Source organism: Thunnus albacares, chromosome 8, assembly GCF_914725855.1.
Source record: "Thunnus albacares chromosome 8, fThuAlb1.1, whole genome shotgun sequence".
NCBI lineage: Eukaryota > Metazoa > Chordata > Actinopteri > Scombriformes > Scombridae > Thunnus > Thunnus albacares.
Genome location: NC_058113.1, coordinates 29148854 through 29163865, shown reverse-complemented (window position 1 = coordinate 29163865; position 15012 = coordinate 29148854). Strand labels below are relative to the sequence as shown.

The 15012-nt window shown below is 40.2% G+C and overlaps 2 protein-coding genes across 4 annotated transcripts; both read right to left on the bottom strand.

The window, feature by feature from the left end:
* herpud2 (HERPUD family member 2) lies at positions 1–10558 on the bottom strand. Of its 3 annotated transcripts, none has more exons than XM_044359797.1 (9): positions 10363–10558; positions 7693–8098; positions 5698–5775; positions 4157–4261; positions 3252–3427; positions 2092–2217; positions 1610–1945; positions 1191–1302; positions 1–993 (listed from the first exon to the last, which is right to left on the bottom strand). In XM_044359797.1, exons 2-9 carry the CDS (start codon positions 7837–7839, stop codon positions 757–759), a joined length of 1317 nt encoding a protein of 438 aa, XP_044215732.1. In that variant the 5' UTR covers positions 7840–8098; positions 10363–10558; the 3' UTR covers positions 1–756. The 3 variants fall into 3 exon arrangements, with proteins under 3 accessions (XP_044215732.1, XP_044215731.1, XP_044215733.1); XM_044359796.1 differs by having other exon boundaries at positions 4157–4264; positions 10363–10555; XM_044359798.1 differs by lacking the exons at positions 7693–8098; positions 10363–10558 and adding an exon at positions 6106–6235 and having other exon boundaries at positions 4157–4264.
* A 722-nt stretch (positions 10559–11280) lies between these two features.
* Positions 11281–14426, bottom strand: pkdc (protein kinase-like domain containing). The gene is made up of 3 exons (XM_044359306.1): positions 14297–14426; positions 13652–14034; positions 11281–12396 (listed from the first exon to the last, which is right to left on the bottom strand). Exons 2-3 carry the CDS (start codon positions 14020–14022, stop codon positions 11805–11807), a joined length of 963 nt encoding a protein of 320 aa, XP_044215241.1. The 5' UTR covers positions 14023–14034; positions 14297–14426; the 3' UTR covers positions 11281–11804.
* Positions 14427–15012: the final 586 nt, after the last annotated feature.

The window sequence follows — 15012 nt, the reverse complement described above, 5'->3', positions numbered from 1 at the left end:
GACAAACCGCAGCAAGATTTTTATTCAAAAAAAGCAATATATTCAGGAATTATAGATGCATATACTTACATTTGTAAATAGATAATGTTCAAATACACAAAGTGGGAAAACAATGTGCTTCTGTATCTGCAACGTCTTTATGCACATCATGTGCATACATGAAAATGTCACCAGAGATGTGGTTTTCATGGTTTGTTAAGGACACACATCTCCCTCTCATTTCAGGGAGATTCCTGATTTTTTTTTCTTTCTTTTTTTTTGTTGTGATCTGGGTCACATCCCTCATTTGAAAAGTCTCCAAAAAAAATGACTTTATCACTGCTTAAAATGGAAGACAGCTCCCTCCAGAGTCTCTTCGTCACGTCTCAATGAATTCGCAACCGATGAAAGAATTTTTTTTTTTTTTTTTAAATTCACTGCTGAAGCATTTACTCCCATTAACACAGAATGATATTTCTTTTCTAAATGTCCATTTATTCTCCTAACCCTGCATCAGAGAAACAAACTGCATCTGCTCAAAGGTCCGTTTGTTGGCAGCTTGTAGGAGGTTTGAACTGGGTGGTCTGTGGTTAATGGGTATTTGACTGTATGGGGGTATCTGAAGGTGGTTTTCTGGGTATTTGGGGCAGCTAAGACGAAGGTGGGAATTGTGATACTTCTGTAGAGTTGTACCTGCTGGCAGGAGGAGGAGGAAGAGGAGGAGGAGGAGGAGGAGGAGGAGGAGGAGGAGGGGTATTTGAGAGGTAGGGGGTCTGCCTAGTTAGCCGGGTGGGGCCGTCCCTCTGGGATAAGCGAGGTGAAGAAGGTGCTGATGAAGGACCACGCGGTGGTAAGGAAGTTCGGCTCGGGGAGAGCAGCAGCAGCAGGAGCGGCAGCAGCAGCCTGGGCCTGGTCCTCTGGGCCTCCTCCTCCTCCTCCTCCTCCTCCTCCTCCTCCTCCTCCTCCTTCCTCACCGCTGTCATCATCGTCCATCCCCTCGTCCATCAAACGTTCCTGAGACACAGATGGGCAGAGACAGGCGTGGTTAGAGAGTCACAGAAACAGTGAGGGAGGGAATATTCCTCTACTCAAGTAAAAGTGACACTAATTAATAATGCTTAATTACAACAAGACACTACAGATAGCTAGAGTATGCGGTATGCAGACCTTTTTTTATGGTCATTTGTCAACATTAAAAGTCCTCAACTCACCATTTCCTGTATATCCTGGTGCCGCTCCGCTTCTTCCTGAGGAGCCCCGGGCCTTTCTCCTCCTCTGAAGTTCTGCTGCTCCGGCCTGAAGGGAAACCAACCAGCCTGGTGCCTGAAAAAAAAAAAAAAAAAAAAAAAAGATTATCGATGAACGGTTTTGTCTTTAAAATGTCAGGAAACAGTGGGAAATTATAACTGACATTTTCAAAGTCAAAGGTGACGTCTTACAATGTCTTGTTTTGTCCAAAACATAAAGACAATCAGTTTACTATCATGAAACCAACAAATTTTGGGCATTTTATATAAAACATAAAATGTGACTGGATGTAACTTCAAGTAAAGGTGAGACAAACTGAAAACATTATACTTAATATGTCTGTAAATATGTCTTTTTCCAGTGTCATGCAGCGCTGACTCACAAGTAGACGAGCAGCATGGCGCCGACAACCATGACAAAGCGGCTAAAAGAAGAGTAGAAGTAGACGATACTGAGCAGGACGCCGGCACGAGACACCGTGTACAGCCAGTCCAGCCAATCGCGGTTCAGCTCGTCCTCGTTCATCACCGCCCCGCCTTGCGCGTTCATCTGGATGTTGGGGTTGGCCGGCTGGTTCTCTGGTAGAGGGTTGGGAGCCGGGTTGGGCCCCAACGGGGGTTGTACCGCTTCGTTGGGCTGGGCGGGCTGGTGGGGCGAGGGAGAGGGGGCGGATGGAGGGGAGGCGCTGGGAGGCTGAGAGGCGGCGACTGCTGCTTGACTGAGAGGAGGATGTTAAAGAAAAGGAAGATCGAACAGAAAAAGATTCATATATCAAGAAGGGAGTCATAGTTTACACTTAGATATACTGCAGGAAGATGGAAGGTTGTAGGCTTGACCGTCTACAGACACATTTCTTTTACTTACTATTGCATGTAGTAGTGGCGTGCATACATCTGCTGCCACCACAGCATCTGCATGGGCATGTACATGGGGTGGGGGGGCATGTTGGCAGGGAGGCCGCCTTGTAAAGGGACCTGGGCTCCATCTGGCCTGTGGAAGAAATGTCACATTTACAACGATACAAAACAGGTTGGTGACAAAAACATATTCTGTCTGGCTGTTTTATTATCAGTATTGGAAAAAAATAAATAAATCTGTATTTCTCTTTGAAATATTTATTTTAAAATCTGGCTGCTTTGACTTGTTGCTTGTGATGTGATGTGATGATCATAAACCTCAAAACTTATTTCACGGTTCTGCTTTCAGTTTAAAGCAACACAAACGTCAGCCTCCAGAACGACCACAGTGTTGAATCAGCAACTTTCTCACAGTCTCAATAAAAACATGATCAGCTTCTTAAAAAGGTCAGAATCATTGCAGGACTGTTGTAGAACTGCGACGATTAGCTGATCAGAAAATTAACTGGCAACTATTTTGATAATCGATTAATCATTTTATCATTTTTTTAAGGCAGCAATTATAAAAACATGCTGTTTTAAACTTCTCAAATATGATGATGTAATGCTTATCTCTGTCATGTGATCTTTAATTGGATATCTTTGGGTTTTAGACAGTGTGTTTTCTATGCAAAACCCCTTTGACTCTGGGAAATTGTGATCATTTCTAATTATTTTCTGATGTATGCCCCTGTTTCTGACATAGAAAATGTATATTTTTATCCATATACTAAAGAGTATTTGCATGATTATATAGTTGTTAACCTTTGTACATCTCACATCATTGAGTTCTGTATTTATTTTACTACTGACTCTCAGCCTTTGTGAATTTCTTCTGTATGATGCTGCAGTGACACATGAATCTAACTCAGGATCTGTCTGTCTGTGTAACTAATGAGTTGGTCTGTGCAAAAGACTTATTGAAAATATATTGTCACTATATTGACAAAACTATAAATTAAAAATGTTTTTTTATAGTCAAATCACATCATATTTACAGTGACAAAATACTAACATTATCTAAATTATAACCTGGGCCTTGTGTTTAGGCTTAGCAAAAAAAAAACAATCCTGGTTTAGTTACATTTAAGGCACCACCTTGTCAATGAAAACCAGACATTGTCTTACCACTGAGGGACTCCGGGGGGGTTCTGTGGGTTGTACTGGGGGAAACCACCGCGATATCTCAACCCATCATAACTTCCTGGGACAGAAGAGGAGGAGGAGGAGGAGGAGGAGGAAGCTGGCTGACTGTCCTGATTTGGTGTGGTGCCAGGGGACGATGAGCCCGCACTGTCTGAACTCTGTGACGAGACGTGAACACCGATCAGAAGTTGAGCTGAGTACATTACGTCGCTGCATTTCTAAAGAATCAATATGTGGAAAACAGAGCGTTCCCTAAAAGTGCATACAAAACCACCGGAGATACATGAGCGCATGTGAACAAAAGTGGATTTGGTGTTGAAAATGTTTCAATCTGTATGACTCCACTTCATAAACATACAGAGACGGGAGGGAGGAGGACGTGTTTTTAATATTTTCTGGACAACAGCTGAGGTCTGCAGACAATACTTGTAAGTAAATCAATTCATCGTTGGTTTGGCTCTGCGCATGAGATTTGTTGACAATAAGAAAAATATAGAAAATTGCCAAACATATCATTTAACAGCATCAACTTTCATTTCAATGTCCAAAATGTCGAGCGGTGTCACAACTTTTTAATCACAGGTCATCCTCGTGGGCGTAAAACTGAATGTGTGTGATGCTCTACATGCTAAACCACAATAAAAACAAACCATATCAAGCACATAACCTGACTTTTGTTTTTACTCATCTTCGTGGTTTAGATGAAATAAAACAGTTTGAAGTCATCGCGGTTCACCGGTTCTCATAAATGTTCCGCTAAGCCTAACAATTTGCCGTTTTCGGTGTGTGTGTGTGTGTGTGTTCGCAGCTGTTTGTGAGCTGTTACACACAGACTGTGTGAGGCCTATAGGAGCGGGTCATGAGATCAGTGTGTCGGGTCTACTCACGCTGGAGTCAGAAGCAGCAGAGTTGGCCATGGAAGGGCTCCGGGGCATGGGCGAGCCTGGGGGACTGTGAGAGGTACACACTAGATGCATCATGTGGTATTCATCCTGCTGCGGGTTCGACGAGGGGGCAGGACACGAGACGGCGATGTGGGAGGAAGAGAGAGAAAGAAGAGGAGGAGGAGGAGGAGGAGGAAGAAAAGACAGTAACAGAGGAGAGAGAGAGAGAGACAAAGCAAGAAACAGAGAGAGAGAAAGAGAGAGAGAGAGGGAGAGAGAGAATAAGAGAGAGAGAGAGAGAGAGAGGGGATTAGCGTGGAAATGGCCAGAACCCTGACACACAATACTCACCCTGTGTTCGAAAAACACATCAGATCAGCTATTGTTTCCCAGGCAGCCTGTTTCAGTTCCCCCCACAGCAAACACACACACACACACACACACACACACACACACACACACACACACACACACACATATATACACAAACTATGTGTGCTCAAACACAATTGAGCTTTTAAAAAATTGTGGACAGAGGATGGACGACCAGCTACCTGCTGGACCGATCCTTGTCACAGTGCGGTTGTGGCTGCAGACGTCTTTAAATGTCTTTATGAGCTGTTTAAATTATACAATCAGACTCCAGTTGTTTGATGTGTGTGTGGTTATTTGACCACACTAATCTAATATTTGTTCAGTTGACTTCTATTTAACTACAAGCTCATGAGCATCTGATAACTTACTGTTTTGTCTTGATAACTCCTATTTTATTAAAACATGTACAACATACTGAGCATCATTGTGTGAGGATTTAATTTACTAGTAAAATGTATTTAACTTTTAACTGACTTCTTCTGTAAAGTTAAGTTATATGTAATAAGTTCTGATCTTTTCTGACAAATGTTACACAACTGCAACAATATTTCTGAGCACTTGGATGTGCCTGACATGACAATAAGGAAGAACAAGGCTCCTTAATTAAAACGTGCCATTAGATCCATTATATGCTGATAACTTAGTTAATGATTAATGTTTGCTGAATGCATCCAGCACAAAGTTTAACTCAGAGCTGTTTGAACATTAAGTGATAAATTGAGTGCAGAATATATTCTAGTTGTTTGAGTTGAGAGTCTTTAAGCTAAATGAATGATAACTGGAGCATAAACAGCTGAAATAAATCTAAAAGGAACATGTAGCAGCTGAATTTTATCATCCTGGTGTTATCAACTTATGGGGAAACTCCAGATGAATTAATGAACAGACAACATCATTCATACATGCAACTTTCCACAGGTAGTTGATACAGAAAGGGGAGCTGCAAACAGCACTGAGCATCAGGAACTGACTGCAAAACAGTCATCAACTCACAAACTAACTGTATAAAAAACTGAATACAAACATTTAAAAAGCTTTTTTGGATGGGGACAAATCCATCTGGGTGGGCTGCCAAACCAAATTCTATCCATGTGAAATACTGCACATACACACACAAACAAACACACACACACACACATATAACAAACAGCCCCTCAGTCAGTCTTTACCTTTCTAAGCACATCTCTGAGCTGCAGGTGGTCTTGAAGGAGCCTTCCTGAGTACACCAGCCGCTGGTCTTTGGACAGCTACGACACAAACACAAATATATGGTGAGACAAAGTTATTACCAGCGTAGAGACATCTAGGTCTCACCCACCTACTCTAACAGTCTTTACAGTGTGACTAGATAAGAGTGTCTTTGTTTCATAGATAATATCCAATAAAAAATACTGTCTTTATGTGTAACATTTCAAATATGACCTGAAATCCTGCAGCTCTTCCTCAGACATAAACCGCAACACCGGATGGAAGTGATACATGCGAAAGGCCTCTGAGCTAAAATTAACCCCAAACATAAATGTTTCAAGTGTTTCCAAGGTCAGGAATGAACTTTTAACCTCAACTTTTAAGCTTACCTTGACTAAAACTCCTCTTATACATGTGCTCAGAAGAAAAAAAATGGAAACTTTACAATTATATTGTAAGGGGCAGACTCCACTTCCTGATAAAGATTATGATCAAAAGTTCCAGGACAGCTAAACAAAACGGACCTGCTGTCTCCGAGGCTGAGAGATCTACAAATACCGTATGTTTTCAGTAAACACTGTCAGGACCAGCTGACTGTAATCCTGCACACTGACGCAGAGCAGAAACATCAGCCTCTCAAATAAACAAATATTTTCTAGCTTATGTTTCTGTTTGCAGCGGTGAGAAGGGTAGAAACTTGTTATTGTCGGGTGTAATATGATAGCTCGAGATGTCAAATCCTTAATGTGTGTAAAGCCATTAGGCACCTTTGGATTAGATTAGACTGCCAGGCTGGATTACATTTTATAGTTTACTAAAAGCATACACAGAGGAGGCCCTTCATGTCGTATTTATCAGAGACACAATGATGAAAGACTGACAACAAAATCATAAAAATAACAGAAACTGACCTCATTTTCCATAACTGTGCAAAAATAAATGTCTTATTTACGTTTGCTTTTCTTTAAAATTATATTTTTGTGCATTAAGTTTACTCCAGAATGGTGAAGGTGAAATTTCAGTCTACAGACATCTCAAAGAGGAAAAGCACCCTCATTTTAGCAGGTTTTGATTGTTGCTATGGTTACACAGCATTGCTCTGTGGTTTTTTATCTGTGGCCTGTTTTTTTTTTTTTTATCATGTCAAACTAACACAGATAAACTGGAAGAGGAGGTGGTTTTCAGTCAGCCAGTTCATCGACATCACTAAGACAGTCGACTCTGATTCGCAACTTAAGTCACAATTTAATAAGCGTAAAAAGGGAAAATACTGAAAATCTCTGATTGTTTTTTTTTTGTTTTTCATTTTGAGGAACTTCTGAAATGCAAAGTGATCAAAAAGTTGATATATGAGATGAAGTAACAAAGTGTTCCCAAGTTAAATGAAGATCATTTGACCTACTGTAAGAAATGCAGCAGTTCTTTTGTTAAATACTAACTGGCAGAAGGGATCATGTTTCAGCTGAGGTGTGAGTAACAAACACAAGACAGCGGCAGCGTGTAAGTCAGATGACTGTTTGAACGTATGCATATGTGGGTTATTCTGCAGGAATCCTGTGAGAAGATTCCATACTTCTTTTGCTATAATTACAATAGAAATATGTTGTAACTGACATTAATTAAAGCTGATGACAGAAGGGTGAAACTTTTTACAGTGGACGAGGGTTTATTGCTTAACAGATAGATTTTAACTGTTTGTCAAAGTTGATTGTAACCGTTGATATTCTTACTTTCAAAAAAATGATGAATATGTGGATTCATTTGATAAATATTTGATTTAATATCATAGACAATCATTAATTGTATCTGTTTACTAATTAAGCTATAAATAAATATTTGTCTTTTGTAACAATCATCATAATCTTTTAGGAATGACGTCCCAGATTAGAGCTTTTTTAAACACTTTTTACCCCAACGACACACAAAGCAGTCACACAACAGAAGGTAACAGACCATTAAAAGTGAGATCTACTTACCGGCTTGCTGGGGTACACGTTGGAGATGTGACTCTTCAGCCTCTCCACGGTCCAGTTGAGGAAGCAGTTAATGGTCTGGTCTTCATACTTCTGATTGGGGGCCTTAATGACCAGGGTTACAGGACTATCAACTGCCCCAGAGTCCATGGCTCATATTACTACCAGGGGTGGGCTCTGAAGAACCTGAGCTCAGGAGAGCTTAGTGTCACAACTCAGGACTCACCTGAGGAGTCTCCCTCAAATTCTCTCCATTCTGGACTCAGGAAAACACCTAAAACAGTCCGTGCTGCGATGCTGCTGGTGAGAGGATGTGGTTCCCCCTCTACAACATGTGTTTCATTTATCGGAGGAAGTTGCTGGTTTCCAACTCGATGGAAATTCTTCTGTGGTGACAGTTCTTGGGTTTCTGGTGAGAGTAAGAGGAAGAGTTTGAGTTTCTTTTGCAAGGAAGGAAGTGAGGTTTTCCATATAATGTAGAAGCTATAATAATCACATGTTAACATATCTGGTGGTAATATTTTGTCCATTTGTATCAATGGGGAAAGACTAATAAACACTACTCTGTATAGTGTAATTCAATCCAACAGCGTCACTAATTAAAGCCACCATGAAGTTAAATCAACACCTCTCTAAAACTCATTATAGCCGGAGATGCAGGGTTGTTTTATTAGACTGTACTAGTTTTAGTTAGGGGAAGTGGTAACTGAGGCTGAATTTATAACTTCAGACTAGTAAATTCATCACGATTACAGGAACTTCAACAAAGAAAATCTGAGCCGGTCAGATAGCAGACACCAGAGAAAGTTGTTTTCAGTGCATTTGTTCACCAACATGAACTGAAACCAACAGTAAGTAAGCAATCAAGGCATTTAGTATATGTTGTATCCTGTTAATAATCTGTACAGTTCTGAGGCTTAGTGGTAATAAACTCTCAAGACCGAACAACAAATCACTTCACCATTACCTATGCTGTGAGAGTACTCGTTATAAATGATCAGTGTTTGTATTTTGGCTGGTGTTGTGCTCCAACCCTTCATACATCAGTTTTGTATACTAAAGCAATTTCTGATTTGACAAAGACTAAGGAAAGTATTTTTATTAGTGTCAACAAGTCTCATGGAAAAACTAGTGCTGCGTTCCGAATTGCAAACCTTTTTTCTTGTACGTTCTGCAGCTGCCCTCACAAAGTATGTGCTGTTGAATGCAGTATGCACACAAGCGGGACACACTGCTTCGTCTTTGCACCTTGAAATTTGACCCTCTTGCTCATACGGTAAATAGTATGGTAGTATGAGTATTGGAACGCACCCCAGAACCAACAGTGTGTTAGTCCGCCTCTCAATATTGTCCTACTTTCCTACCCTGTCTGTGGCAGTCAGCTGCAAACCCATTGGTTCTTACTGAAGACCTTAAATTTTTATAACAGAACTAATACCAGGATGCAAACTTTTTATTTCTCTGACATTTTCACGTCATAAACGATGAATAGCAGCTTTAAAACACAAGTCATGTGGCTTTTATATTAGTTTAGCATGGGGCGGCTGCTCTGCAGGTGCGCTTGTTTTGACTGTAACTGCAGCAACCAGGCGGAGATAAGCCTGCTGAATTTGCACCCAAAATGCTGTCAAAACCTTTATTTACAATTTCCACTGCAGCTTCCATAACTCTCGACTAGGGAAAAAAAGGTGCATAGAGGCACGAGGGAGAGCGCACACTTAAAGACATCTGCAGAGCCAAACAGATGAAAGAGCAGGGGAGGTTAACAGAAAATTTGAATAGTTATAATTAGAATTAAAATAAGTTCTTTTTCATCCTATGGTATGAGTGGAAAGTATTGTTCTTACAATTGCATTTGCATTTGGAACCGTAGTTCAGCCGTGTGCTAGGTTTTGACCTTGTTTTTGCATAAGTTACTCAAAAAGTTATGTCTACGCTATGTGAATTTGAATTTGTGTAAATAATATGTTTATTAGGGACTATTTTCAGCTGCCAGTGTGGTGAGTTCTGGGCTCACTATCAACTACAATGTGTGTTTATCTGAATGAAGGACTGTGTCATGTCACCTGTTGCAGAAGTATGGCTCACTGATGCGTTTTTAATGATTTTTGGTCAACAATGGCACAGAGAATTATGCTATAATATGAACAGGAGGAATGATAACAGCAAGAAAAACCTGTTTGAATGTTCATGCGGGCACCTGACTGTTGTTTTGAGACAGATTTGGAAAAACTGTGAACCAGTCCCTTCAAAAACAGAAACTAACCGCTGCCCTGGAATAAGTCGGTGGTCTTCAGTTTGAGTTTACACTTCCTGACACCTTCATTGTTACGTCATCTTTCCAGTAAACTGTCAAAAACAAGTAACTGTAAACCATCCGGAGGCGAGAAAAGGCTCAGCAAGGCTATGTCAATCATGGGGCTGCATAGAAAACCAAGCTAATCACGTTGTTAACCAGTGAAATCCTTGTTTACACAAACTGCCAAATGAGGCAGGTCACTCCGGGTAGCTCTGCTTATATTTTGACCCTTGTCATAAAGCCAGTTAGCTTGTTGGCTAACGTTAGCTTCGCGGTTGCCTGCTAGAAACTCGGTTAAACTGGCAGACAGCGCGTTAAACTCTCTACCTGTGTGAACTAGAAACCACATTATCGTTTCAGAGAGGTTTTTGTACCTTTTTACTCTTCTAGTGTCGTCGCCTCTTCGTCCCAGCTCGGTTCTTCTGCCTTGTTGTTGTAATGTCGGGTGTGAGAGCGGAAACGACGTCACCACCGTCTTCACAACAGCTGATCAGAGAGAGAGAGAGAGAGAAAAGAAAGCAGCAGCAGCCAGGGAGCCACTATGGGAACCACACATGGATGTATATCAATGGAGATACATCACAGTGATGGGAACATATGCCAGCTCTTTATAGTGAGCCAGATCCATTGACTCACCTCAGCAATAACAGCCGGTGTAACACCTGTTACACCGTATCTAGTGTAACAGGTGTTACGCCGTATTTGGTGACCCATCGGATTCTGTGACCTGCAGTGTTGGAAGAAGTACTGAGATCCTTTACTTAAGTAAAAGTATCTGATATATTGAATAATAGTACTTTAAGTGAATACTAATACTTCTATGGTAATATTTCTATACCTTCTTTCAATTAAGTATGATTTTAAATGTAGGATTTTTACTTGTAATGAAGTATTTTTACATTGTGGTATTGATAGGCTACTTTTGCTTAAGTGAACGTACTTCTTCCAACACTGTAGGTCGCAAAATCTAATGGGTTACTAATAGTAATAGTAATAATCTTCATTTACTAGCACCGCTGGCATTTATAATTCAGCCAAATTTAACAATATTTTAACCTATGATTAGTATGTGTGCACATATATCTCTAAAATTATTCAATGTAATTATACTCAACCTTATAATTTCCAGAAATTTACATTATGTTTGGTATAAAGACCTTAAATAATATAAAAACATCACACTATTACACACGTGTATTGAACGTTTTATTTATATTGAAACTATCCATAACAGTGTCAGGCCAGTGTTAAAAATGCTAAATGAAATGGGTTGAATCAAAGAGGAAACAACACAGGGTAACTCACTCTTTATTGTGTGATTGCTAAAAACACACACACACACACTTTGTTCTTCTTCCTAATGTAGACTATAAAATAATCTACTAACACACTGCATGCACAAACACACAAACTCCCTACTTGCCACCTTGTCTCATCCTATCTTAAAATGAAGTTGTTTAGAAACACACTGTTAGACATACAGTACAAGTCATAGCAGCCATGTTAAAGAGGTGAACCAGTTTCTCCTGAAAAATTATCTTTTGCATTTAAGTGGTAGTAGTAGTCTAGTGGTTTGAGAAGATACCCTTTTAAATCCCAAGGTTGTGAGTTTGATCCCTGTTCAGGGCAGTCTATCAAGTTTTTGCCAGTCCAAAGAGCTGCAGTATAGAAGAAAAACAACCTAAGCACTTTTCAAAAACTTTTATTCCTCCAGAAATGAATATTTTTCATTTTCCCATCTATGATTTATGAACTGGTCACCTTCCAGTCACACACTCGGCACTCTGGTTGTTAGAATTAGAGTTTTTGGTTCTGATTAAAGCTCCAGTTTGCGCAGAACCTCCTTGGTCAACTGTTTACTGTAGCGGTTGATCTTCCAGTGTCCAGGCATCCATCCCAGCAGAAAACGATGGAAGTCCGTCCAGGCGAAGGCGAACATCTCCCTCCACTCTTTCTCAAGGGCAGCAAAGTCCACATCTTTTTCCAGAGATATCTTCAGCTCTGAGAAATAATAGTCCAACAGGCCCGGTACCTTTTTTTCACACTCCCTCTCTTCCATGCAGCTTCCTAAAAAATACACAACATCTTTCATCCCACAGCCCCCGCCAACATACTGAAAGTCTACAGCTGCGACATCCTGTCCGCTCTGGGTAAAACAGAAGTTGGCTAACTTGGCGTCTCCGTGAACAATGGTCTTAAAGTGGCATTCGTTGAGTATCTTGTCAATGTCACTGGCTGCTGCTTTGAGCTTGGCGTCATCCATGGCCTCCAGCTCATCCGGCCGGGTCTCCAGGTGCCAGTAGGTACCGACAGGCCACAGACCCTCTGGTGCCACACCCAGGAAGAGAGCATGAAAGTGGGCGAGCCAACTGAGACAAGCCCTTATCTCTCTGTCCTTCACGCTAGTCCTACAAATAAAAACAAATAACCTTATTTATCCAGCACAAAACAGTTCTTGTTCTTATACTCATCATAGTAGTATATAGGTTACAGTACACAGATAAGAAATATGGACATTGTTGTTTACTTTGACTGTAATTCCTCCCTCCCAAAAGATATGATTAATTTAGTTAGTTTGCAACTTTCACAAACATAAATCCAAATCTACACCAACTGTCAAGGTTTTTATATTTTAATTATCTCATAACAAAGATACGTTGAAATTAATTTATTTATTGAAATTATCACTAAAAAAGGTCAAGCATGTTTGAAACACATGGAAAAAGTGTCACATAAAGTCTCTGAAGTAGCATTTTATTTACTTATTGGGTCTTTTTTGAAGAAAAATGCTAAGTAGTTCCCCTGTACTGTATTTATTTATTCATGTATTTGTTTTTTTTATTTTTTAGTATTCAACCTGTGATGTCTGAGTTTTTGTATTTTAGTTTGTTAATAAAGCTTTAAAAAAAAAAAAAAAAAAAAAAAACACCTGAAAAGTCTTGACGTTGAGAGTTGCTGTGCATCACTAGTCCTGTTGTTAGTGGTAATAACTTTACAGGCTGGTTTTATGACTGACAATAATCAACACACAAGAGGAAGTTGAAGTTTATGAGGTTCAAATGTTGTATGTATCCTTTTTGATGAGATTGATAACAACTGTCCCATATCTGACTTCGTCAACATAAATATTAATTATCATGTAGTTTTATCAGCAATTCATTCTGTACTTAAAAATGTCATAAGATATAAACTATTTAAGATAATATCATGTCATGTCTCTTATGTACAGTGAGCTTTTGTGTGTAACTCATCCAAATTAAACTATAATTCTGTATGATGGATCCTACTGTTCTGCTCTTTATGTGAAGATGAAAATAAAACCAACAAATCATCTGAGCTCAGTTGAGCCTGTATTCACTCAATTAACCTGGTCCATCCTAGCGTGCTCTGATAAAACCTCAACATGCTTGCACTATTAACTTGCAACAACTGGAAATACATTTCACAAAAAGGCACTTGACTATTCACAAATACTGCGACAGACCCCCGGATTTATTTTGAGGATGCTTAAATCCACATCTGCATATAGCTATCTCTTGTTTTTTTGTACTAATTAAACTGTAAATGAAAATTTTAAATCCAAATTCAAATTTGACAACAGAGATTTTCCAGATCCCCACATTACCCATTACAGTATTTATACAAACTCTTCTGTGAAGCTACCTTCTCTGGTCATAACCGGCCAAATCCAGGTCTTCCAGCACAATCAGCATCTCGTCTCCATGGGAACTGGCAGCCAGACAGGCTGGGATCCGACAGCTCCGATTGGTGGAATAGTTCTGGTACCAGTGCGTCTCCACCTGATAGGATCTCACTTTTCGTCTGTGGGATCGATCTGTGTTCCAGCCGCCGGGATGCTCGGCCTCTTCCGGAAACTTGACATGTTTGACGACCACAGAGGGCCGGTCGCAGCCCTCCAGGTGCAGCCTGAGTATCTCCCCATAACCGCTCCACAGTGTCTGGATCTTAACACCGACACGCAGGGATGAAGCACCACACGCCTGCAGAACAAGATCCTGGTACTCCTGTTTCATCTCCAGTCAGTGCTGAAGCGAAGACAGACAGACAGACAGACCGTGTCAGGATTGTTGCTGGTGGTCACTATTTTACAGGGTGTCACTGAACTCACTCACAGCTGATCCATGTTGCTATACACGCTTTATTACTGCCTGTTTCTTTCTCACACACACATTCAGAGGATGCTACCATGTCACTTAAATTAAGCCGTTAAAACTCAGCGTAAATATTTTAAACAATAAAAGTGTCTCAAATATGAAATAATTCTTAGAATAAATGTGTTTGTTTTACCCTCAGTTTCATGTCAGCTGCGTCTCACTCGGGTCCAAATGGTCTCAATGACCAGACAACAGGATGTATTTACTACTACAGCCTGCTGAGTGCTGTTTAAAGCTACAGGCGTGAAATAAAGTGAGCAAAACGAGCCTCACTGCCACCTGCTGGACTGGAGTGCACTCTTTGGATAGTCCTTCTGAATGTATTTGGTGCATATTTAGGCACATTATCATAAACACCTGTATAATCTGAAATAAAAACTTGTCTGATGATAACTGTGAAGATTGATAATTTTCTTTTTCTTTTCTTTTTTTGGTGCAACTCGACTGTCTGTACAGTAGATGAAGGTAAAGAGTGACAATGGCTCGGGTAGACAGACAGGTAAAACTGTTCAACAAAGACTATTGTAGGAATTGTAGCTTTAGTTTTTACTTGTAACTAAAATCCTCCAATTCTAGCGGACCAAAGATCATTTGGACAGTTAAAACAAACTTTATCATGATATTTAACATTTGGTGTCAAACTGTTTTCAGTCGTTGACCGTCTGCAATCTGTGATCCTAGAGGACACTTATATCTCCCCTGGTGATTCTATGTCGGACCTGAACTATAAACTGGACTTCTGCCTTTGGTCTGATTTTCGGTGAGCAACACCTTTCTCTCTTTCTTGCTTTCTTTCTTTCTTTCTTCCTTTCTCTGTTTAAATTTTCTTTGCACAAGTTGGATAATAGA

Coding starts and splice junctions, on each gene's coding strand:
- pkdc (XM_044359306.1), bottom strand. CDS start 14,022: ATGAAACAGGAGTACCAGGATCTTGTTCTGCAGGCGTGTGGTGCTTCA. Junction 12,397..13,651: donor GCCGGTTATGACCAGAGAAG/GTAGCTTCACAG, acceptor TTTTATTTGTAG/GACTAGCGTGAAGGACAGAG.
- herpud2 (XM_044359796.1), bottom strand. CDS start 7,839: ATGGACTCTGGGGCAGTTGATAGTCCTGTAACCCTGGTCATTAAGGCC. Junction 5,776..7,692: donor ACGTGTACCCCAGCAAGCCG/GTAAGTAGATCT, acceptor TTTGTGTCGTAG/CTGTCCAAAGACCAGCGGCT. Junction 4,265..5,697: donor TCAGAGATGTGCTTAGAAAG/GTAAAGACTGAC, acceptor TCGAACCCGCAG/CAGGATGAATACCACATGAT.